Raw genomic sequence first — 27,681 nt, forward strand, 5'->3', positions numbered from 1 at the left:
TTTTGTGAATACATGTGTATTTTGTGATACAATTCGCATTTATTACCAAAACCAGATGAAATTTTGCACAAATCATTTGTTTGGCCCAAGGACGAATCCTATTGAAATTGGAGATAATCGGTAAATATTTATATATAGCCCCCATATATATCTTCGTCCGATTTGCCTTTTATTGTGCACCAAATGTGTATTATCAGCCCGAATAGTATGGAATTTTGCACCTACAACCAAATTAGGCCTGAAAATAAGTATGCCAAATTTGATCGAAATCGGTTCAGATATAGCTATAGCTCCCATATATATTGTTCATCCAATTTGTTATTTTAGTCCTCCGCAGCCGTAATATGTACTCTGTAACAAAAATATTTGGAGAAATATATCAAATACAGCTCAGAAATACCTTTGCCAAATTTTATCGAGATCGGTTCAGATTTGAAATTAGCAAAGTGGTGTAGGGTATCATATAAGGGTTGTTTCTGGTTTAATTAGGTAAAGAGTCTGGATTCATTACAAGAATATGTGTCTAAACCTATTGAAAAACGTTTACGTCCCTCAAAACCTGACCTATCCTTTCCAACGAATAGAGAATACTAAAGGCCTAAATGAATACAGAAATTCATTTCCATAGCAAGTGTACGATTTTCATATAAATCGCATACCGTGACGCATCCTCTTATGGATTATGACAATTGTTATAACACTTCATAATAGTGACAAAATATATAAAAATTTTAGTCGCGTGTCAAATAAATTAACAATTCAAAATGATTGGAAAACGCACACACACACACATACATCTAAATTTACATATTCAAAATTGATGCCATCGCCATGGAACAAAATTAATATCGAAAAAATAAATGCCATAAATGTTTCCCATTTGTTATTTTTTTGTAATTTTTGTAAAATGCAGAATGGTGTTGGGCATAACAAAACAATGTTGGTAAATAAATGGGAAATAAAACAATTTTCAATTATCTGCCAAATGAGAATCATGAGTCGTTTGATGTGGGCAAATGCCAACGCTGCAGTTTTGTTGTCACTGCACTTGTGTCAATATATTCACAGTTCGAGGGCAAATGCTGGTGATGATGGGCGTTAAATAAAAGGCATAAATAAAAAAAAAAAAATAACATGAACACCCCCGGCTTTGGTAATGAAAATGATAACTGGGTGGTTTAGACAGGGATGGGAAATTGAAAATGTTATAAAAGTTCTAAAAAATATGTGTTGTCTTAATTGGTGCATTTACCAAAAAACAATTGTCAATTTATTTAAATTGACTTTATGAAAGACTTCTGTCATTCTTGCAGATTTGGTTAAGAAAATATTGATTGGCTGAAATGGAGGCTGGATTTCTGTTCTATGAAAATATGAAATATAAAATATTTTCTCTATATAAGTTTTGATTAGACTTTTTTCCCTGTACTAAAAACAAAGCCTCTCTTTTGAAAAACTTCATAAGCTCTTCTATCTATGGAAGTTCTTCAAATGATATTTGTGTTCTAAGAAAACATTTAAATTAAAAAAGTTTTTCTCTTTTCAAAAGTTCTTCACTCGATTTGTGGATAAAAAAATGTTTCTTTAAAAAATCCACTTTTGTAAATGAATAAAAATATTCCTCAAAAAATCCTCGTTTGTGGCTCAAGAGGTCCTGGCAAAAAATATTCCTTAAAGAATCCTCGTTTGTGGCTCAAGAGGTCCTGGCAAAAAATATGCTTTAAAAATCCACGTTTTGTAAATGAATAAAAATATTCTTTAAGAAATCCTCGTTAGAGGCTCAAGAGGTCCTAGCAAAAAATATTCCTTAAAAAATCCTCGTTTGTGGCTCAAGAGGTCCTGGCAAGAAATATTGTTTAAAAAATCCACGTTTTGTAAATGAGTAAAAATATTATTTAAGAAATCCTTGTTAGTGGCTCAAGAGGTCCTGGCAAAAAATATTCTTTAAAAATCCACGTTCATGATACAAGAGGTCCTGGCAAAAAATATTCTTTAAAAATCCACGTTCATGATACAAGAGGTTCTGGCAAAAAATACTTTATAAAAATCCACGTTAGCGATTCAAGGGGTCCTGGCAAAAAATATTTTTTTAAAAATCCGCGTTTGTGATTCAAGAGGTCTTGGCAAAAAATATTCTTTAAAAATTCACCTTAGTGATTCAAGAGGTCCTGGCAAAAAATATTCTTTAAAAATCGACGTTCGTGATTCAAGAGGTCCTGGCAAAAAATATTCTTAAAAAAAAACCAGGTTAGTGATTCAAAATTCACGATTGTGACTCAGGAGGTCCTGGATAAAATATCCTTTAGGTCTTGGGAAAAATATTCTATGAAAAAGGTATAGTGTTTGGAAGACTTTTATAATTTCTTCTTCCTTTAAAGGACCTTTTTTATAAAAGACCTTTCCTTGGGAAAAAATATTCTTAAAAAACCCAGGACCTGGAAAAAATATTCGTTACAAAATTTATATTTTTCTGATCCCTTAAGATATTTATTTCTTTGTAGACCTTTGGAAGAAGGTATTCTCTCCATAGAAGAATTTAAGAGGGTCGGCATAGATGGCCTCTAAAAGTTCTTCTATTTATAGAAAGCTTTTGGAAATGTTTTAGAAGAACTTTACAGAGGGCCTCTTTCAACAAAGAGTTGTTATATTAGGTGCCAACTCTAATTTTCTCTCTCAACCTCTCTCTCTCTCTCTTTCTAACCCAATATTTTCAATTTTATGTGCGGAAGCATATGAATTGCATACAGTTATAAAGTAATATAAAATAAAACAAAAATTATAAATTATGACGTAGCTGGTATTGCATAGAGCGCCCACTCATTTATATTGCAGTGAATTATTTGCCATTGCCAATTATAACATTTCTTGCCAGAATAAATGGATAAACCAGCTGGCTGGTTGCTATTAGCTATGGGACGGGTATACAGCACCCCAAGCGTAGCGTTAATTTTTTTTTTTGTGTTTCTTTTCTCCCACAATAATATCAACAAACTAATTTCTTTGCATTTTTTGACATTGACATTTTCGACTGGGGCGACTATCTCATTTTGGAATGCGTCTAATCGCTGTGGCTTTCAGGGTCAGTACAAAGAATGTACGCATAATTTAGTTTTGTACAAAACCCAATATTGAAACAATTTTCATTTCATGTTTCATGTAATTTTTTCTTTGGTTGCCGTAAATTACTTTGGCTATTTCTAGAGGCGTAGATTTGTGTTGTTGTTTTTGGTGCGGTTGTTTTCCTTCGCCATTTGTCGGTTTTCCTACGCGGTAATTAGTTATTAGCTGCTGGTTTTGTTGTTGTTGTTGAATTTTTCTACATTGAGTTTGTGTTGCAACAGCGTTTGATCAATGCATGAATGAATGACTGACTCTTAGAGATCAATGAGCTGCCGGTTTTGTTGAATTTAAATTGTTTCCGAATCGTTGCCGATTCAATGGAAATGATAAATTTAATTGCTGCTCTGGGTAAAAATTCCACAAGCATTTGCTCGCATGGAATTAAATCAATTAATATAATAAGATCTGAGTTGAAATTTCCCTTAGGCTTTTGGGCTAGGTTCTGACGACGTTGTTACACATCCAATAAAATATGTGCACGCTACAGTTTGTCATATTTACATTTCTTTTATAGATATTTTTATATTTAATAAGGAGCAGAACATTTTGATGTGGGAAATTTCCAATTGAGGTCCAAGGCAATCGATAAGAATAGTCAAGATTCTAAAGGGTTCAGGAAGCGGCCTGAGATGAAGAAACAAAAAAAATTTAATTTTTTGTAGACCCCAAAAAATTGGAAACTGACACTTCAGATCTCTAGTGGGTACAACACATTGTCAACGTCTAAAGTATATTTTCAATCTTTATACCCTCAGTCATATGGGTATAGAGAGGGTATATATGATTTAATACGGCCACAACGTGCCTAATCGAAATAACGGTTTTTGACCCTAGGTCTCTTTGCACCAAATTCGTTTCAGGACATTTGGAGTTGATCTAGCGATGTTCGTCCGTCTGTCTGACTGGTGCGTAAGGTAACTCTCAAAGGGAGCATCCTATTTGGTCCAAACTTGGTACATCGTAATATAATTATCAAACTTAGTTCGAGTTCGGAGATGGGTAATATCGGCCCACTTCTTCTGGTACCTCACCCACAAAAGGTCGAATTTTTCAAAAAAAAAAAAAAAAAAAATATATTTTACTGCACAGAAAGAGAGAGAGAGAGAGGATGATTCGATTTTGCTCAAACTTTGCAAATCCTGATATTTGAATCAATGCTAGGTCAGGTGCGAAAATGGCCAATATCGGTCCACCCCATCAGGTACCTCCACCACAAAGGGTCAAAATTTTGAATAATATAAAATGTGATGTTAGAGTCAGATTTTCTTCAAATTCTTACACACATCACAATATTTTTATAAACTCAAGGTCTGGTGTGAAGTTGGAATATATCGGTCCACTCTTTCTGGTACCTCCGCCACAAAATGTCGGAATTTTCTAAAAAATATTTTACTGCACAGAAAGAGAGAGGATAATTCGATTTTGCTCCAACTTTGCAAATCCTGATATTTGCATCAGTGCTAGGTCAGGTGCGAAAATTTATAATATCGGTCCACCCCATCAGGTACCTCCACCAAAAATGGTCAAAATTTTGACTAATTATAACTGTTATAAAATGTGATGTTAGAGTCCGATTGTCTTCAAATTCTTACACACATCATAATATTTTTATTAACCCAAGGTCTGGTGCGAAAATGGACAATATCGGTCCACTCCTCCGCCACAAAGGGTCAAAATTTTGAATATCCATGAAGCTCATAAAACACGAAATCAACATCCGATTCCACTCAGACTTGGCACATCTCAATATTTTCATCAACTCAAGATCTACTGTGAAGATGGGACACATGGGCCCATTTCTTCTGGTGCCTCCCCCACAAAGGGCCAATGTATTGAGTATCATGAAAGTATCATAAAATTCGGAAAAAGAATCCGGTTCTCTTCATATTTCAGAAATCCCATTATTTTTACTAACACAAGATGTGCTGTGAAGATGGAATATATCGGTCCACTCCTTCTGGTACCTCCCCCACAAAGGGTCAAAATTTTGAATATCCATGAAACTCTAAAGAGTGGCTTCAACATCCGATTTCATTCAGACTTGGTAAATATCAACATTTCTATCAGCACAAGATCTGTTATAAAGATGGTACAGATCGGACAATTTATTTTGGATCCTCCCACCAAAGGGTCCAAATTTTGAATAACCAAAACGTTCATAAAATCCGAAATAAGCATGCGGTTTTCTTCATATTTCAGACATTCCATTATTTCTGCTAACCCATAAACGCGATTCGATTTCATTCAGACTTGGTACATCTCAATATTTCTATCAACACAAAATCTGTTATAAAGATGGTACAGATCGGACAATTTATTTTGGTACCTCCTCCGCAAAGGGTACAAATTTTGAATTACCAAAATGATTATAAAATCCGAAATAAGCATCTGGTTCTCTTCATATTTTAGACATTCCATTATTTCTGCTAACACAATATCTTCTGTGAAGATGGAATATATCGGTCCACTCCTTCTGGTACCTCTCCCACAATGGGTCAAAAATTTTGAATGTCCATGAAACCCATAAAACGCAAAATTAATATCCGATTCCATTCAGACTTGTTACCATTTAATACAAAACTAGGATTAAGGACTCACATTTTTTTGTAGACCCTTTAAAAATTGGTTGGAATTTAACACTTGAAATCTGCAGTGGGTATAAAAAACATTGTCCACATCAACGTCTATTTCAAGAATTTATTAATAAAAAAATTCTCCCTCATTTCATTCGATGACGTGCATTCCCTTAGGTGATCAAACGTCAAGAAAACATACCCAGGAATATTTTTCAAAATTCTCCGAATTAAATGCAATTGGAAAAAAATATGAACAAAAACCTCTAAAAACACATAAGTCACGGTGCCCAGATTTTGACTTGTAAACAAAAACCTCTTGTTCAGCAGTTCAGTTCGCATAAAACTAACGAACAAATCATTTGTTTTCTTTGTTATTAGAAAATTGTTTAGAATGGAAGTGTGAAAATTCGAAAAACTACCTGATGAAGTGCCATTACGGAAGTGTTGAAAATCATAGAACAGAAGCAGTTGATGAAGAGAAATACAAATTTAAATGTGATAACATAACGAGAATTGTCAATAAAAAAATTATAATATAAACATTAATTACATACATAATGTAATATAAATTAAAAAAAAAAAATAAATCATTAAAAATAATAAATAAATAATAAAATAAATAAAAACGGCGATTTCCAATAACTGAATTTTAAATTAAAATTACAAAAAAATTTATGTAATTCTAAATAAAAAAAAAAAACAAAACAAAAATTTCTAATACAAAAAAAAAAAAAAAAATAAAAACAACAACAATTTCCAATAACCAAATATTAATTAAAAAAATACCCAAAACACATATAGTTCCAATTAAAAATTAAAACAAAAAAATCAAAATTCCCTGCCATGACGACGTCACTTAAATGGATTTGGTATTTATCTTTAACGATATTCGGTAAGTTGTATTTATATATAAGTGTATGTATTTTCGTTTTCGGACTGACGTTACCCGTTTATTGTTTATTCTGCCGGAATATTCTATTTCAAAATAAATATACATGATTTTAATTGATTTATGTTAAATGCCATACATTTTTTTATTGGATAAACATGGGATATATATTTTATTCACAGCGGAATGTGTTTTATATTTTGAATTAAAATAGCTCATTCGAATGGGGGAATTTTATTGGGTTAATAAACCAAAATAATTAAACAGCGACATCTATATGTGATTTAGATTTTCGGAATGGAATATGACCTTAATTATACCCTATACCAAAAGGTGGTCAGGGTATTATGTCTTTGTGCATTTGTTTGTTACAGGCAAAAGGAAACGAGATAGACCCATAATTCCTTTTGATGATCTGCATAGAATCACATTCTGAGTCGATTTATGCATATCCGTCCGCCCTCTGTCCTTCTGTCCGTTCGTTCGTCCATGGATTTTTGTGAACAATGTTCAGTTCGCATTTATTGCCCGATTCAGATGAAATTTTGCACAAATCATTTGTTTGGTCCAAGGACGAACCTTATTGAAATTGGAGATAATCGGTAAAAATTTAGTTATTGCTCTCATATTTATCTTCGTCCGATTTGCCTTTTATTGTGCACTAAACGTGTAATATCAGCCCGAATAGTATGGAATTTTGCACATACAACCAAATTAGGCCTGAAAATAAGTATGCCAAATTTGATCGAAATCGCTTCAGATATAGCTATAGCTCCCATATATATTGTTCATCCGATTTGTTATTTTAGTCCACAGCAGCCGTAATATGCACTCTGTAACAACAATATTTGGGGAAATATATCAAATAAAACTCAGAAATAGATCGGTTAATATTTGGATATAGCTCCCATACATATTTTCGTCCGATTTGCTTTTTATTGTGCACCAACCGTGTAATATTAACCCAAATGAAATGGGTTGGGTGATACTTACGACCAAATTGAATCTAGAAACCAATATGTCAAATTTGGTGGAAATCGGTTCAGATTTAGATATATATATCTATCCGAGTTAATTGTGCACCAAATGAATAAATAATACAAGCCCGAATTGAAAAGGCGCAAATGCCTCGACAATTTTAGTAGAAATCGATTCAGAGGATATATTCCTCTCATAAAATTTGTCATATGGGGTCATATTGGTCCACGTTTTCAGGGGGGCCCAATATAACGGTATCTCCCAATATTCGGTATTTTGACGATTTTAGAGATATTTTTTACCGGAATTGTTTCGTATTTAAAGTTCCAAATGGAAACTTCAGTCTATGACAAAAAAAAATCGCTTATACATTTACACGTCTTCGTATAGCCCTATACAACGATACCTCCCGATACACGGTATTTTGAAGATTTTAAAGGCATTTCTCACCGGAATTGCTTCAAATTTCGTATTTGCAGTTCGGTATCGGTACTAAAGCCAATGACAAAAAATCACTTGTGAATGAAAGCATAAATGCACCATACAGGGTGAGATAAAAAATGCAACATAGTCAAACGACATAATTTTTATTTTTTTTTTTAAATTTTATTAAATGAAAGCAAAAAATGTCGGAAATAGCATTAAACTTTAGAATAAGTTTAGATTTCTTCGAATTGGTCACCTTTGGCACGAATTATGAAACCGTCACACGCTGCCCCAATGTTGCTCTGCGGTATTTTGGCCTATTCCCGGCGAAGCGCTTGCTTGAGGTGATCGACACATTGGTATTTTTTAGTGCCAACCTTGCTTTCTAAAACACTCCAGACACAATAGCCCAACGGATTGGTATGCGGAGATTTTGGCGAGCATTGTGCGCTGGAAATGAAGCGAGGAACCTCATTTTGTAACCATTCTTGGGTGGCAGTTCACCACTTTCGGCCAAGCGAAGCAACACTTTAGCTCTTTTGAATCTATTTTCTTTCTGTTACGGTGTAAGTTCTTGCACTTTTTGGAATTTCAATGGCTTACCCCGAGTTCATTTTTCAATATTTGCCGAATGAAATATTGCGATATGTTCAGCTCACGAGCCATTTTTCGGCCACTTCGTCACGGATTTCGATCAAGTCGCTTTTTTACTTTTCGAAACATTTCTTCTGATGTTGCTGTTTTCTTCCGTCCACTTCCTTGACGTCGGGTTACGCTACCAGTATCACGGTAACGAGCGATGGTACGAGACACAAAAGATTAATTCACATTTAAATGCTGGAGTGCTCTTCCGATAGGCACTTGTAGTTTTCCAGCCAAATATAAAGAAATCACACCATCCCGCTTGAATTCCATCACGAATAACTTTTTTTCTGCAAAATTCTCACCAAAAGGCTCTTGTACGCTTGTAAATAATATAATGAGCTGTCACTTGAATAAATTTAGAAGCTGTAGGACGAGTGGCTTAGAAATGACAGCAGTCTGAATTTGGTTGAAGTTTTTCATCCCACCCTGGATATATTAAATTTTAAGTGCTGCGATTCTTTTTAAAGCAAGTTTTTAACATTATTTTGAAAAGGTGCCTAAAACGACGCCTTTGATGACTCGGTTTTTAGCTTCAAATTTTAATTCGAATATTTGAAAATTCAAGGATTCCAAGAAATCTTAATCTAAAAATTTTGAAAAATGTTGAAGTTAAGCTTTCAATACACCGATACACATGTCCTTTATTTTTATCTCTACCTTCACAATCTAATGGATTTTTTTTCTGTACTTATTTTTTTTCTTGCACAATATAATACAATAATCTACCATGGTTTCGGAAGAGCAACCAACTCTCATCAGTTCCCTTAGTATTGGTATGATATTGCCTCCCTTACCCCCTGGAAATTTTGAAATTAATTGATATAATTACCCATACGAATAAATCGGTTTAATTTTTATAGAATGGCAACACCATAAAATATGAAATAATTTTTTTTTATTAAAATCATCACTTGCCATTGTGTTCAATGAAAGCTAAATATTTTCCAATTTATATGACGTCCACAAAATCACAAACACATCCACCGCTATTAACGTCATTCATAAGAAAAATTTTTCCAATTTTATATTTTTTTTTTAATTAAAAACTCAAATAGTTTGCTTTCAATTTCACTTTTCGAAAATAATTTTTTAAATATTTTGGTTTTGCTTAAAAATAAAACACAGGACGGTGGTGACTGGTGGTTAGCCAATCGACTCAATATTGAGGCGTTCATAATGGGAAATAATAATAATAAACAAAGAAACATTCTTGTTATTACATTTTTTATTTATTTGTCCGAAAATTTTGGAAAAGCCTCATAAATCAAACAATTTGTAGCTGTCACATTTTTTTTCGTGAGATTTTCTTTTTATGATTTTATTGACATTTCAAATTATTTTCCGCCGTTTGTTTTTTTTTGCATTTCGCAGCGTGAGCTGTTCTACCAAATCGTTTGGGGTAAAATTCGCCTGCAGAGTTCATTGAATTTTTATCTTTCTCCGCCAATGTATTTTAATTGATCATCAATTAATCCAACTCAATTAGTGAGCTGATATTTTTTTTTACTGAAAACAAAGACCGTGCGATGCACAAGGAATAAAAATGAAGAACATATTTTGAAAGATGGTTATGTATCCAATCTTCGATTTAAAACCCCTATACAGGGTGAGATGAAAAAACTGGAACCAACTTTAGACTGCTGCCAATTCTAAGCCACTAGTCCGACAGCTGTAAAAATTATTCCAGTGACATCTCATTATATGGTTTACAAGCCTACAAAAGCATTTTGGTGAGAATTTTCTAGAAAGAAAGTTATTCGTGATTGAATTCAAGCGAGAGTGAGTGTGATTTATTTATATTTGGCTGGAAAACCACAAGTGGCTATCATTAGAGCACTCCAGCATTAGATGAAGTATGAAAATAGAATACTTCGGTCCGCTGTATCTGTTACCTCAAAAAATCCTTAAAAAATGTTGTTAAAATTTTAAAAATACCGAACATAGCCGTTATATTGGGGTCTATACGACGTGGACCTACAAAGTCATTGTTTGTCATAAGCCATTGCCATATTCAAATTCGAAACTTGAAATAAACGGTGAATAATGTAGCTAAAATCATCAAAATATCGTATAAAGGGAGGTGCCGTTACATCGGAACTGTGCGAAGACCTGGACCAGCATAGACAATTTTCTCTTACAGGCTGAAGCATCCATTACGAACTTCAAATACGACATCTCAAACAATTTCGGTGGGTATTATACCTAAACTCGTCAAAATACCGAATATTGGGAGGTACCGTTATATGGCGGCTATACGAAGACGTGGACCGGCACAGACAATTTTCTGTCATAGGCTGTAGTATCCATTTCGAACTTCAAATACCAAATTTGAAACATTTCCAGTTCATAATGTCGCTAAAATCATCAAAATACCAAATTTCGGGAGGTACTGATATATGGGAACTATACGAAGACGTGGACCTGCATAAACAATTTTCTGTCACAGACTATAGTTTCCATTACGAACACTAAATACGTAATTTGTAACAATTCCGGTGAATAATGTCGCTAAAATCATTAAAATACCGAATATCAAATACGACATCTCAAACAATTTCGGTGGGTATTATACCTAAACTCGTCAAAATACCGAATATTGGGAGGTACCGTTAAATGGGGGCTATACGAAGACGTGGACCTTCACAAACAATTTTCTATCTTAGACTGTAGTATCTATTACGAACTTCAAATACCAAATTTGAAACAATTCCCGTGAATAATGTCGCTAAAATCATTAAAATACCGAATTTCGGGAGGTACCGTTACATGGGGGCTATACGAAGACGTGGACCTGTACAGATAATTTTCTGTCATAGGCTGAAACATCCATTACGAACTTCAAATATCAAATTTGAAACAATTCCGGTTAATAATGTCGCTAGAATCATTTAAATACCGAATGTCGGGATGTACCGTTATATGGGAGCTATATGAAGACGTGAACCTGCACAGATAATTTTCTCTCTTAGGCTGTAGTATCCATTTCGAACTTTAAATACCAAATTTGAAACAATTCCGGTGAATAATGTCGCTAAAATCTTCAAAATACCGAATATTGAGAGGTTCCATCATATGGGGGGTATGCGAAGACGTGCACCTGCTTGGGCTGTAGTATCCATTTCGAACTTCAAATACCAAATTTGAAACCATTCCGGTGAATACTGTCTCTAAATTCATCAAAATACCGAATATCGGGAGGTACCGTTATATGGTGGCTATATGAAAACGTGGACGTGGAGGGTATAAAAAATGTGGTCCTCATTTTTTTGCCAACATTTAAGTTTCTTTATTGTCACCTTTAGTTCATTTTTCGATAATTTGACTGCCAACACGTGTCAAAAAATGAAAATAGTGGCATATATTTAATCTTTAATACCCATGTCACATGCGATTAAATGGGCTCACATTGCGGATCATAAAATATCTATTTAATTGGAAAACACATAAAAGGTAGCATCATTTCTCGTAAATTTTTGATATTGTGTAGGGGATTTCTAAAAAATATCACAAACGCCACACAAGATCTTTGACTCGAAACTGAATGACTAATGAAATCCTGGAATTCAACACGTCATTGAAAACATCTGAGGGATATCGCGCCACTGAATCACCCTTTTTAAATATTCCAAATGGGATCATCATCGCCATTTCAACGAAAAATATTTTCTTTTCTTTCAAAAGCATTAATTTTTCTTAATTTTTTTGGAAAAAAAATCTGTTTTTGATAAAATACACCGGGTGGGCATATGCGCTAACATTGAGAAAAAATAAATTTTGCAGACATTTAAATAGGCATACATACGTATTTATATATATATAAAGATACACGACATTTTTCATTTTCAAAACAAAAACAACCAAAATTTGCTTTTTTTTGACATTCACACTTGACTGATGTAGATATGGATTTGGAAGTCTACCAAAGAGATGGCAAAAGATAAACAAACATATCCATGACCATCAGCATCGTCATTATCATCATCATCGTCCAACATTAGACAAGTTAATATATGTATATCACCCCAGAAAAAAAAAAAAAACTGGGACTGCTTAAAATTCTTGCTGATGGGAAATGTTGGTTTCGTACCCTGTCATATCAATCGCACACTTCTATTCGAAATGTTTTTTTTTTTTAATTTTTTTCCTAGCGTCTAAATGTCATCACCTATTTAAGCTCAGTTACTGCACAGTGGTGCGTACGTTAGTCATCATTTTGAAAATAAATAAATAAGTTTCTGATGCAATCGTTTGTTTGGCAGCTGCCAATTTTTTTTACCGGAACTTGGCAAAAATCTGAGATTAGTAAAAAATCCATTATTTATGAAAATCGCCAAGAGAGTACAAATATTGGAAATACAGGGTGAAATGAATAAAACTGCAACCAACTTCAGACTGCTGTCATTTCTTAAGGCACTCGTCCGACAGCTGTTAAAATTATTCCAGTGAACGCTCATTATATTATTTACAAGCGTACAAAAGCATTTGGGTGAGAATTTCCCAGAAAAAAACTTAGTCGCTATGGAATTCAAGCGTGATAATGTGATTTCTTTATATTTGGCTAGAAAACCACTAGTGGCTATCGTTGGAGCACTCCAGCATTTAAATCTGAATAAATCTTTTGGGTCTCGTAGCATTGCTCGTTGCCGTGATACTGGTGGCGTAGCCCGTAGTAGAAAACAGCAACATCAGAAGAAATAGTTTGAAAAGTAAAGAAGCGACTTGATCGAATTTCGCGTCGCAGTGGTCAAAAAATGGCTCGTGAGGTAAACGCATCGCAATATTCCATTCAGAAAATTTTGAAAAATGAGCTCAGGGTGAAGCCATGGAAATTCAAAAAAGTGCAAGAACTTACACCGCAAAAGAAAGAAAATAGACTTAAAGCAGTAAAGAAAGTCTTAAAGTCGGGCGGGACCGACTTTATGATACCCTTCACCACTTTGCTAATGTAGTAGAGCTCCAGATAACAATTAAAAGTTTTTATGGGAGAATTCAATCATACACGCAATGATTATAATTATAATTTAAAGTTCAAAACGCCGAAGCATTTGTATCTTTTAAATTCGGACGTGTATATATATATATATATATATATATATATATATATATATATATATATATATATATATATATATATATATATATATATATATATATATATATATATATATATATATATATATATCCCACTTGGGCAAATAGTAGACATTTGGTGCACAATAAAAGGTAAATCGGACAAAGTTATATATGGAGGATATATTCAAATCCGAATCGATCTCGATAAAATTTAGCAAAGGTATTTCTGAGCTGTATTTGATAAATTTCCCCAAATATTGTTGTTACAGAGTGCATATTACGGCTGCGGAGGATTAAAATAAGAAATCGGATGAACAATATATATAGGACCTATAGCTATATCTGAACCGATCTTCACCAAATTGACATACTAGCTTCTAGACTCAATTCGGCCGTAAGTGCCAAATTTCATCCCATTTGGGCAAATAGTAGACGTTCGGTGCACAATAAAAGGTAAATCGGACGAAGGTTTATATGGGAGATATATCCAAATTCGAACCGATCTCGATAAAATTTAGCAAATGTATTTCTGAGCCGTATTTGAAAAATTTTTCCCAAAATATTGTTGTTACAGAGAGCATATTACGGCTGCGGAGGACTAAAATAACAAATCGGATGAACAATACATATAGGAGCTATAGCTATATCTGAAACGATTTCGATCAGATTTGGCATACTTTTTTCAGGCCTAATTTGTTGGTATGTGCAAAATTCCATACTTTTCGGGGTGATATTACACGTTTGGTGCACAATGAAAGGTAAATCGGACGAAGATATATATGGAAGCTATGCCTAAATTTTTACCGATTATCTCCAACTTCAATAGGGTTCGTCCTTAGGCCAAACAAATGATTTGTGCAAAATTTCATCTGGATCGGGAAATAAATGCGTACTTTGTTCACAAAAATAAATGGACAGACGGACGGACGGGGAATGTGATTCTATGCAGAACATCAAAAGGAACAATGGGTCTATCTCGTTTCCTTTTGCCTGTTACAAACAAATGCACGAAGACATAATACCCTGACCAACTTCTGGGGTAGGGTATAAAGAGCTAAGACTTGTTTCGCTTGGCCGAATGTGGTGAACTGCCGAATTGGTTTTCTCAGATGAGAAAACATTCGTTGTCCAGCAGTTTGTAACCAAACAAAATGATCGGGTTTACTTGCCAAAGAGGTCAGCTGAAAATGTGCACCTTCGGTTGGCCATCAGAACTCAAGCGCCGGCCATGGTGATGGTGTGGGCTGCCATAACAGCCGATGGTCACTCTCCGCTCGTATTAAGCGACCGTGGAATCAGAATAAATGCCGAATATTTTCGCGAAAATATTCTGCAGGGTGTATTATAGCCTTGAGCACGCAAACATTTTGGCTGCAGACCTTGGACATTCCAACAGGACTCGGCACCATCGCACTCAGCACGCGCCACCCAAGAATGGTTACAAAATGAGGTTCCTCGCTTCATTTCCAGCGCACAATGGCCACCAAAATCTCCGGATACCAATCCGTTGGACTATTTTGTCTAAAGTATTTTGGAAAGCAAGGTTGATTTGCTATTTCCAACATTTTTGATTTTATTTTATGAAATTAAAAAAAAAATTAAAAAATGTGGCGTTTGACTTTGTTGCAGTTTTTTGTATATCACCCTGTATAACTGTATTTTTGCATTTTTAAGGTATCCCAGTATTGGAATTCTGTAATTCAATTTCTGAATTACCGAAAAAAAATCGGTAAAATTCAAATTGTTATAGTTTCGGAAAGTAGTCGCTAAGACCTTCCTATATTTACATTTATATATCAAAATTTTGCGTTTGAAATTTACCGATTTTTGTCGGTTACTCAAAAATAAATTAGAGAATCCCAATACAGTCGTCTTCTTTATGAAAAAGTAATTTGACATTTTTTCTCCAATATTTATAGAATTTTTTGTTATGTATTTAATATGAAAATTATTTAAATATTGTATTTGTAATTGAAATTTACATTTTTTATTTCACGAATTTTCGCAACACCAACAACATCCATACGCATATAGAAAATCTGCGTCTAGAAGAAAACGACACCAAGAATTTGGACTAACACCATTTTTTATGGTCGTGGGAAAATTATGTTTTCCCCCATCATCGTAGGCGGACAGTACTATTTCAGTGTTGATGTGATGTCGTCGATGTCGTGTTCTTGGCCGACAATAATTATGACGCGTTCGTGGCTATTTTTATCCAAAATAATAATCTAGATAAGAATTTGTGCTCTAAGTTCATGATCATTTTAAGTGTGAAAATTATTAAATTAGGAATGTGTATTCGGATACAATACATAGTGGTCAGGGTATTATGCCTTTGTGCATTTGTTTGTGTATGAGGGGAGGTACAAAACGAGAAGGAAACGAGATAGACCCATAGTTCCTTTTGGTGAGCAGCATAGAATCACATTTTTGTAAACAAACTCAGGTCGCATTTATTATTCGGTTGAGATTTTTCTAAATAACATTTGTTTGGCTCAAGGACGAACTCTATTGAAATTGATGAAAATCGGTCTAAATTAAGATATAGCTCCCATATATATATTCATCCGATTTTAGGTTTCTTGTGCACCAAATGGCTAATAACAGTACAAATGGTGTGAATTTTGCTGCATCCGACCGAATTCAGCCTAAAAGCTTGTGCTTCAAATTTGGTGAAAATCGGTTCAGATATAGCTATAGCCCCCATATATATGTTTCATCCGATTTTGGTGTTTAAGTCCCTCACATTCGCAATATACACCCCATAAAAATGATATTTGGTACCAGATATTAGATTCAGCCTTGCATTACATGATTCAAATTTTATCAAGATCGAATCAGATATGGATATAGCTTCCCTATATATCTTCGTCCGATTTTAGGGTTTTTTGTGCACCAAATGGCTAATAGTAGTCCAAATAGATTCTCGGACTTCAACCGAATTTAGAATAGGAGCAAGAATTTCAAAATTTGCTCCCATATATATGTTTCATCCGATTTGGTGTTTAAATCTCCAACTTTCGGAATATTCTCTCTACCATAATCATATTTAGTACCAGATATCTCTTAGAGCTCAGAAATGCCCAATATAAACCTTTATTTTACGAGAGCTGTACTAAATATGCATGGTGGTGTAGGGTATCATATAGTCGGCTCCGCCCGACTTTCGAGCTTTCCTTACTGGTTTTATACCCTCCACCTTGGATAGGAGGGTATTTTAACTTTGTCATTCCATTAAATCGACTCAGAATTTTATGCAGATTATTTATTCGTCGTAGACGTAGGTATATATATTCATAATCTGCATACAATTCTGAGTCGATTTAACGATGTCCATCTGTCTATCTACCCGTCCGTCTGTCTGTTGAAATCACGATTCAGTCCACATTATTTGACGTAGAGCGTCAAAATTTAGCAGAATAATTTTTGGTATTTGTTGGTCATAAAGGGTTCTAGCTCCGGTGGCGAAACATTGCATGTGTAGGTCCACGATTTGGTATAACCCCCATATAACGGTACCTCCCGATATTCGGTATTTTGATGGGTTTTGTCACATTTTTTCACGGATTTGTCTGATAATTGGTGTTTGTAGGTCATAATGGGTCCTAGTTCGTGTGGCGAAATATTGTCTTTATAGGTCCACGTTTTGGTATACCTCCCATATAACGGTACCTCCAGATATTCGGTATTTTGGCGATTTTTGCCAATTTTCTTAGCGGATTTGACTAAAAATTGGTTTTTGTGTGTCCTAATGAGTTCTAGCTCTGTTCCCGAAACATTGTCTGTATAGGTCCACGTTTTGGAATAGCCGCCATATAACGGTACCTCTCGATTTTGGGTATTTTGATGATTTTTGGCACTTTTCTTCGCGGATTTGTCTAAAAATTTGTATTTGTGTGTCCTCCTAATGGGTTCTAGCTCTGGTGGCGAAACATGGCGTGTATAGGTTCACGTTTTTGTGTAGTCCCAATAGCAATACCTCCCGATATTTTGATGATTTTTGCCACATTTTCCCACGAATATGTCTAAAAATTGGTATTTGTTGGTCACAATGGGTTCTAATATTTCCTTTACCCTAAGGTGGAGGGTATTAAAAGTACTTATTTATAAACACAATATCTCTGGTGTGAAAATGGAATATATTGGTACATCCTTCCCAAATTGGTCAAAATTGTGAATAATCATGAAGCTCATAAACCGCGATATGAGCATCCGATTATTTTCCAACTTGGCGCATCCCAATGGTGTTACCAGCACAAAATCACTTATGAAGAGCGAACATGTCAGACCACTCCCTCTGATATCTCCCAATAATGGGTCAAAATTTTGAATAATTATATCTCTCATAAAATGCGAAATAAGCATCAGATTCTCTTAAAATTTTATTCATCCCAATCTGGTGTGAAGATGAAAGATACCGATCCACCACTTTTTGTGCCTCCCTTCATAAAGGATCACAATTTTCTATACTTAAAAATCTCATAATTTGCGAAAAAAAAAAGTCACCAATTCTTTTAAAACTTGGCAAACAGAGTATCACATGGTCGGCCCCGCATGACTATAGCCTTTTTAACACTTTTTAGTACCTTTTGTACCTTCCACAATAGTATGGAGGGTATATTAAGTTTGTCATTACGTTTGTTACACCTCGAAATATACATTTTAGAACCCAGAAAATATATAGATTCTTGATCAGCATAAAATTTTATGTCGATTTAGCGTGTCCGTCCGGAAACTCTACCTTCCGAACGAAATTTTACTCAAATGAATATTATGTCTGCAGGTCTTTTGGTATTGAAAATGCGCCATGAAGGTCCACGATTTGGTATAGCCCCCATATAACGGTACCTCCCGATATTCGGTATATTAATGATTTTAGAGACATTATATACCGGAATTGTTTCAAATTTGGTATTTGAAGCTCGAAATGCATATAACAGTTTAAGACAGAAAATTGTCTGTGCTTGTGCACGTCTTCGCATAGGCCCCATATGATGGAACCTCCCGATATTCGGTATTTTGATGATGGTAGCGACATTATTCACCAGAATAGTTTTAAATTTGGTATTTGAAGTTTGTAATGGATACTACAGCCTAAGGCAGAAAATTGTCTGTTCAGGTGCAAGTCTTCGCATAGCGCCCAAATAACGGTACCTCCCGATATTCGGTGTTTTGAAGATTTTAGCGACATTATTTACCGCAATTGTTTTAAATTTGGTATTTGAAGTTCGAAATGGATACAACAGCCTACGACAGAAAATTGTCTGTGAAGGTGCACGTCTTCACATAGCCCTCATATGACGGAACCTCCCGATATTCGGTATTTTAATGATTTTAGAGACATTACACACCGGAATTATTTCAAATTTGGTATTTGAATCTCGAAATGGATACTGCAGCCTAAGACAGAAAATTATCTGTGCAGGTCCACGTCTTCGTATAGCCCCCATATGATGGAACCTGCCGATATTCGGTATTTTGATGATATTAGCGACATTATTTACCGGAATCGTTTCAAATTTGGTATTTGAAGTTCGAAATGGATACTACAGCCTAAGACAGAAAATTGTCGGTGCAGTTCCACGTCTTCGCATAGCCCCCATATAAGGGAACCTCCCGATATTAGGTATTTTGATAATTATAGCGACATTACTTACCGGAATTGTTTCAAATTTGGTACTTAGAGATGGTAATGGGAACTACTGCCTGTGACAGAAAATTGTCTATGCAAGTCCAGGTCTTCGTATAGGCTCGATATATCAGTTCCTTCCTATATTCGGTATTTTGACGATTTTAGGTACAATACTCACCGACATTTTTTGAGATGTCGTATTTGAAGTTCGTATTTGAAGCCTGTGACAAAAAATTGTCTATGCAGGTCCAGATCTTCGTACAGCTCCGATATAACGGTACCACCCTATATACACAGTATTGACGATTTTAGCTACATTAATCACCGTTTATTTCAAGTTTCGAATTTGAATATGGTAATGGCTTATGACATACCATGCCTATGTAGGTCCACGTCCAATATAAAGGATATATTCTGTATTTTTAAGATTTTAACAGAATTTTTAACGAATTTTATGTTTTAAAAACTTCCAAATCGGCCCGGCCGAACTTACTGTTTTTTAACTTGTTTACTCTACTTTATATATTTTTTTTTGACTAAAATCAAGTTTATCTTCTAACATATAATTATTCCCTCTCACTTTCAGTTTGCCTTTACCAACCGGCCAATGGCAATCGACCACAAGGATATTTTCGCAACATTTGCTCATATCGCAGTACTCAATTGGTAGGATATCTAATATAAACATTACAATGCAGTATTTCAGAGCAAAAGAATCTAACAAATTACTGTTACAGCCAGTCAGTGAGCCGCGACTACACCTGAATGCCATACGAGAACAAATGCAAATCAGAGCCACTCTACAGGGACCTGAAATTGATGCCTATATTTTACCCTCCTATGATGAACATCTGAATGAGGAGACCAGTGTCAGGGATCAACGTCTGAAATATTTGACGGGATTTAGTGGCACCGATGCCTTTGCTGTGGTCACTTTGAGGGGGGCGGCACTGTGGGTGCAAAATCGTTATGTCCAACAGGCGGATGGTGAATTGGATTGTGATTGGGAAATTTATCGCATGAATGATACGGTGACCATTGTTGATTGGTTGGGTGTAAGTAAAAGTGAATATAAGTGTGTGCGAATGTCAGATATAATATGTTCTGCAATATTCTAGTATCATTTGCGACCTGGCCAACGTGTTGGAGCAGATCCCCATCTTGTGCCCCACCATTTGTGGCGTAAATGGGAAAGTGAGCTGGAAGATCGTATGCTGAAATTGAGAAATGTCAACAATAATCTAATCGATTTGGTGTGGAAGGATCGCCCCGAACCGGATATGATTAAAATTCAAATATTGCATAAATCGTATGCCGGAGAAAAATGGGAGGATAAAATCAAGGAGTTACGTGAAAGATTACATCATTTTAAATGTGATGCCATGATTGTCACCTCTTTGACGGAGATTGCATATCTGTTGAATATACGCGGGCGAGATTTGCCGTTTACACCAGTTATAAAGGTAGGTCATATATATATTTCCATAATAATGACCGACAATTTAATTTCATTTAATTTTGAAAAAATTTGAAGGCATATTTGATTGTCAGTCACCATGACATATTTCTATACGTCGATCGTTTTAAGATGACCTTGGAAGTGTCTGCCCATTTACATACGGATTGTTATAACTCCTTGTGTGTAAAGTAAGTTTATTTGCTTTTCTTATTAAATGTTCTCTTAATGAATTAATTGTTTATTTTCTCTCTCTCTCTCTCTCTCTCTCTCTCTCAGATCTAAGGACTACCAACAGGTCTGGAACGATATACGCACCTATGCCCAAATCTGGAGAAAAGTTCTAATACCCGCCCCATGTGTCCAAGAGCCGGGTGCCTCGGAAATGGTCTACTCTTCGTTTCCGGAGAAAATCATTTTCGAACACATGTCACCCATAATTATGATGCGTGCCCAAAAGAATTCCGTCGAACAGGAGGGTATGCGAATGGCCCATATCAGAGATGGTGCGGCGATATGTGAGGCCATGAGTAATTTGGAAACAAGGGTATGTGTTGGGAGTTCCCTTAAAAAAAGAAGTTAGTTATGAAGAGGATTTTGTTAATGACACGCGTATTGGAATTTTGAACGTTTAAATGGCAAATTATTTTAAAATGGAAAAATTCCTCCCCGCCCTCCACAATTTTATTTTTATACCCTCCATTATTCTATGGAGGGTATATTAAGTTTGTAATTCCGTTTGTAAGACCTCGAAATACACATTTTAGGCCCCACAAAGTATATATATTCTTGATCAGCATAAAATTCTATGTCGATTTATCAATGTCCGTCCGTCTATCCGTATGTGGAAATCACTCTAGCTTCCGAACGAATTAAAGTAGATTGATAAAATGTTGCTCAAATGTATGTTATGTCCGCAGCACTTTTGGTATTGAAAATGGGCCATGTAGGTCCACGTTTTGGTATAGCCCCATATAACTGTACCTACCGATATTCGGTGTTTTAACGATTTTAGGGACATTTTTCACCAGAATTGTTTCAAATTTGATATTTGAAGTTCGTAATGGATACTACAGCCTACGACAGAAAATTGTCTGTGCAGGTCCACGTCTTCGTAGAGCCCCATTTTTCACCGGAATTGTTTCAAATTTGGTACTTCAAGTTCATAATGGATTGCACAGCCTAAGACAGAAAATTGTCTGTGCAGGCCCACTTCTTCGTAGCTCCCATATAAAGGTACCTCCCGATATTCGGCATTTTAATGATTTTAGGGACATTATTCGCCGGAATAGTTTCAGATTTGGTATTTGAAGTTCGTTATGAATGCTACAGCCTAAGACAGATAATTGTCTGTGCAGGTCCACGTCTTCTTAGAGCCCCCATATAAAGGTACCTCCCGATATTCGGTATTTTAATGATTTTAGAGACATTTTTCACCAGAATTGTTTCAAATTTGATATTTGAAGTTCGTAATGGATACTACAGCCTACGACAGAAAATTGTCTGTGCAGGTCCACGTTTTCTTATAGCCCCCTCCAGGTACCGTCACCTCCCAAATATTCGTATTTTGATGATTCCAACAAAATTATTCATCGGAATCGTTTCAAATTTCGTATTTGAAGTTCGTAATAAGTACTACAGCCTATGCCAAAAATTTTTGTATGCAGGTCCAAGTCCTCGTATAGCCCCCATATAACGGTACCTTCCGATATTCAGTATTTTGATGATTTCAGCAACATTATTCACTGGAATCGTTTCAAATTTCGTACTGGAAGATCCTAATTCGTACTACAGCCTATACCAACATTTTTTGTATGCTGGTCCACGTCTTCGTATAGCCCCCATATAGAGGTACCTCCCGATATTCGGTGTTTTGAGGATTATAGCGACATTATAAGCCAGAATAGTTTCAAATTTGGTATTTGAAGTTCGTAATGGATACTACAGCCTATGAGAGAAAATTGTGTGTGCAGGTCCACGTCTTCATAGAGCCCCCATATAAAGGTACCTCCCGATATTCGGTATTTTAATGATTTTATGGACATTTTGCACCGGAATAGTTTCAAATTTGATATTTGATTTTTATTTACGCTCATTCCGATTTTCAGAATTCTAACTTCTATTTGTACAATACAAAGAATTAATTTTTAGTACTTTTCGTACCATTTTAGTACGCATTTCCAAGAACCCAACCTTTACAAACTCCTATGCACCAAGACTGTCTTTCGTGCAAAATTTCATGATTTTAGTTTCGTCAGCTCTATCGGTTCTCCACTATTCCAGTTTGTACAAATTTTAGTACCATTTAAACAGATAGCATCCAATGGAAATCGTATTTCCCAATATCAGGATTCCAGCTCTATCGGTTCACCCAAAACCTAATTGTTCCAAATTTAGTACTATTTAGTACACTTAAGTACGAATTTCCAAAACTTCCTATATACCACAATCCTACAGCTCTATCGGTCACACAAAACCTAATTGTTCCAAATTTAGTACTATTTAGTACACAGAAGTACGAATTTCCAAAACTTCCTACACCTACATAGTAACCCCAATTCCAGTTTTTTTTTTTTTTTGGATTCCATCCCAAAATACAATATGTACCAAATTTAGTACAGTACAGATACGTCAGTAGGAATTTCTAAAATTTCCCAATCTTACACTCCACCAGTGATATAAAAAAAAAATTCAGGATTACAGCTCTATCGGTTCACCTAAATCCAAATTTAGTACATTTTAGTACATATGAGTACAAATTTCCAAAACTATCTACTCTACTCAACTATCTCAATACTACTCACCGACAATAATCTTATTTGAAATTTTCAGGATAACAGCTCTATTGGTTCACCCAAATCCAAAAATTGTACCAAATTTAGTGCACTTAAGTACAAATTTTCAAAACTACCCACATTATACAAATGTGGTACCATTTAGTGCTATTCGTGCACATAAGTATAAATTTCGAAAACTTCCCCCCCTTGTCCCAGTCCAATACTCCGTCAGTAATAATAATTTCCAAGCAAAATTGTACGAAATTTAGTACCATTTTGGATACGTACGATTAGGATAAGAACGAATTTCCCAAAATTACCCACATTCCTCAGTCCTAGAACGCAATAATAATCTTTCTAAAATTAAGAATTCCAACCCAAAAATTAAATTGTACTAAATTAAGTACCATTTAGTAATTATAGAAAACTTCCTCCAACTTTCCGCAAGTGATGTTAGTTTCAAATTTCAACCAAAATTTAAATTGTACCAAATTTAGTACATATAAGTACGAATTTCCAAAATTACGTACATTCCTCAGGTCCTTGAATGCAATAGTAATCTTTTTTCTAAATTTCAGTAATCCAGCTCTATCGGTTCGCCGAAATTGTACCAAATCTACTCCCATTTAGTACTTTTCGTGCACATCAGTACAAATTTCGAAAACTTTTTTCAAAATCCCAATTCAACACTCCATAAAGTAATGTTAATTTCAAATGTCAAGCTTTCCGTTCCTCCAAATATAAATTGTACTATATTTCGTACCGTTTAGTACTTTTCGTATACATGAGTACAAATATCCAAAATTACAGCTTTACATTGACTCTACTCCTCATGGAATGGAAATCTAATCTAATATTTTTATTTTCTTTCCTTGCAGTTCTATACCGAACAATGGACAGAGGAGAAAATCAAATATGAAGTGGAGCGTTCCCGTCTATCTCAGCAGCATGCCAAGGGGCTGTCTTTGCGCACCGTGGTTGCCTACGGCGAACACTCTTCGTATCCATTCTATATTTCCAGCAATGTAACCGATATTGAAGTGACCGATCAAAGCCTCTTGGTTATAGAATCGGGTAGTCAATATTATGACGGTACCACCGATGTTTCGAGGACCTTTATTTTCGGTGAACCCACAAATGATATGAAACAAACCTACACCATGGTGTTGGCGGGAATTTTACGTTTGTCACATTTGAAATTTCCCTCCGATTTGAAGGTCTCGAAATTGGATGCATTGGTGCGTAGTCCCCTGTGGACCACCATGAGTGATTATCCGGGTGCGACAGGACATGGTATTGGAGTGTATGGGGCGGTGCGAGAACGTAGGTATTGCGGGAAATTAGTTAATACAAAATTTTTAATATATTCTTGTCTCTTTCTAGCTCCAATTTCGGTGGACTATGGCCATGATAGTCATTTTCATTTCAAGGAGGGTTATTTCTTTTCAAGTGGTAAGGCGTAGCTGTCAATTTTTATACCCTCCACCATACTATGGAGGGTATATTAATTTTGTCATTCCGTTTGTAACTCCTCAAAATACTCATGTCAGACCCAACAAAGTATATATATTCTTGATCAGCGTAAAATTCTAAGACGATTTAGCCATGTCCGCCTGTTTGTCCGTCTGTCTGTCTGTTGTAATCACTCTATCTTTCGAACGAAATGAGATAGAAGGCTAAAATTTTGCACACATGTATATTTTGCTGGTAGGCAGGTTACGTTCGTAAATGGGCCATACAGGTCCAAGTTATCATAGCCTTATATGGGGGTACCTCCTGATAGTCGGTATTTTGATGATTTTAGCGACATTATTCACCGGAATTGTTTCAAATTTGGCATTTGAAGTTCGTAATGAATACTACAACCTAAGACAGAAAATTGTATGTGCAGGTCCACGTCTTCGTATAGCACCCATATAACGGTACCCCCCGATATTCGGTATGTTGATGATTTTAGCGACATTATTTAACGGAATCGTTCCAAATTTGGTATTTGAAGTTCGTATTGAATACTACAGCCTATGAGAGAAAATTGTCTGTGCAGGTCCACGTCTTCGTAGAGCCCCCATATAACGGTACCTCCCGATATTCAGTATTTTAATATTTTTAGCGACATTATTTGCCGGATTTGTTTCAAATTTGGTATTTGAAGTTCGTAATGGATACTACATCCTAGGTCAAAAAATTAGCCATGTAGGTCCACGGTACCCCCCGATATTCTGTATTTTGATGATTTTAGCGACATTATTTAACGGAATCGTTCCAAATTTGGTATTTGAAGTTCGTAATATATACTGCAGCAAAAAAACAGAAAATGGGCCATGTAGGTCCACGTTTTCGTATAGCCCCCATATACCGTACCTCCCGATATTCTGTATTTTGATGATTTTAGCGACATTATTTACCGGGATTGTTTCAAATTTCGCATGTGGATTTCGAAATGGATACTTCAGCCCATGCCAGAAAATTGTCTGGGCAGGTCCACGTCTTTGTATAGCCCCCATATAACGGTACCCCCTATATTCGGTATTTTGATGATTTTAACATAATTTTTAACGGATTTTTTTTGGTCAACGTGGTCGTATGCAGGTCAAAGTCGTCGTATAGGCATTCGGTATTTTTAAGATTTTAACAGAATTTTTAACGGATTTTTTTTGGAAATTGCCAAATTTGTACCAAATGGTGGAGTGTATTAGAAGTTCGGCCGGGCCGAACTTACAGCTTTTCTACTTGTTAAAAATTTAATTAGATATTGATTCATAATTTTTTAATTGTTATTTGTTACAGAATCCGGCCACTATAAAAATGGAGAATATGGTGTGCGCTTGAAGAATGTACTGGAGGTAAAGAATACCCATAATGTCCATCCATCTGGGGCCAAATATTTAGCATTCCAAGATGTAACCTTAGTGCCTTATGAGCCACGCTTGATTGATGGTACTCTGCTGAGTTCACTGGAGGTAAGTAATTTTTTAATTTTAATCAATGGAATAATTTTAAAAATATTTATGTTTTTAATCCCTCAGAAACGCTGGCTCAACGAATACAATGCCAAAATTCGCCAATATGTGGGCGAAGAACTGAAACGCCAGGGCAACATGAAAGCCTTCTATTGGATGATGAATAAGACCCGGCACATACGTGAATATCTACCCGAGGAAGAGTATCGGGCAGCCACGGGAGCTGGGTCACGTACCCGGGCCTTCTTAACCATTACAGTGCCGGCCATATTATTAGGACTGACGGTGTTTGGTAGCTTTTTACGTTGGTTGTTATAAGGGGAGGAGTTATATTTTTTAAATTATTTTTTTATTAATTCCTAAACAAATAAAAAAAGGATATATCACTTTAAAACGGGACCAAACAAAATTCTAAAATTCTGACAATATTCCCCATTATGAATAACAAAGTAATCAAATTTTGCTGTAACATAGGATTTCATTTGAAATAAGTTAAGTATAGCTAGCTGCACATATACATACATATGAATATGTAGTTAAAAAAAATTATTAAATATTATTAAATTGATATGTAAATTTATCATTGTTTATATAAATAGATTAGTTATAAAAAAAAGAAATATTAATGCAAATTGAAAATTATTAATTAATTAACAAATAAATATGTATTATTTTTTATAATCAAACTAGTTTGATTTGGCATTCCAGAATTTTCATAGATATGCTTGTGTATGCAGGTCCATAGTAACAAAGATTGGAATTGGATTTCCTTCATAGACTGAAGATATTTAAGACGGAGGAGAGAAATCTTAAAAATCGCAAAGAGATGAAAAAACTGCAAACAACATCAGACTGCTGTCATTTCTAAGCCACTCGTCCGACAGCTGTTAAAATTATTCTAGTGAAAGCTCCTTATATTGTCTACAAACGTACAATAGCAATTTTGTGAGAATTTTCCAAGAAAAAAGTTATTCGTTATGGAATTCGAGCGTGATGGTGTAATTTCTTTATATTCGGCTGGAAAACCACAGGTGGCTATCGTTAGACCACTCCAGCATTTAAATGTGATCAAAACTTTTGTGTCTCGTATCATCGCTTGTTATAGTTATACTGGTAGCGTAGCCGGACGTCAAGGAAGTGGACGGA

The 27,681-nt window shown here is 35.2% G+C and overlaps 1 protein-coding gene across 1 annotated transcript; it reads left to right on the forward strand.

Moving 5' to 3' along the window:
- Positions 1-6,411: 6,411 nt before the first annotated feature.
- On the forward strand, positions 6,412-27,152 carry LOC101891291 (xaa-Pro aminopeptidase 2). Its single transcript, XM_005184582.4, has 10 exons — positions 6,412-6,588; positions 19,929-20,008; positions 20,080-20,397; positions 20,461-20,805; positions 20,877-20,989; positions 21,078-21,345; positions 24,454-24,898; positions 24,959-25,027; positions 26,363-26,535; positions 26,602-27,152. The coding sequence occupies exons 1-10, from the start codon at positions 6,540-6,542 to the stop codon at positions 26,851-26,853; spliced, it is 2,112 nt and encodes a 703-aa protein (XP_005184639.1). The 5' UTR covers positions 6,412-6,539; the 3' UTR covers positions 26,854-27,152.
- The last annotated feature ends 529 nt before the right edge of the window (positions 27,153-27,681 follow it).

The sequence above is a fragment of the Musca domestica genome, unplaced genomic scaffold (genome assembly GCF_030504385.1).
Source record: "Musca domestica strain aabys unplaced genomic scaffold, Musca_domestica.polishedcontigs.V.1.1 135, whole genome shotgun sequence".
NCBI classification, from domain to species: domain Eukaryota; kingdom Metazoa; phylum Arthropoda; class Insecta; order Diptera; family Muscidae; genus Musca; species Musca domestica.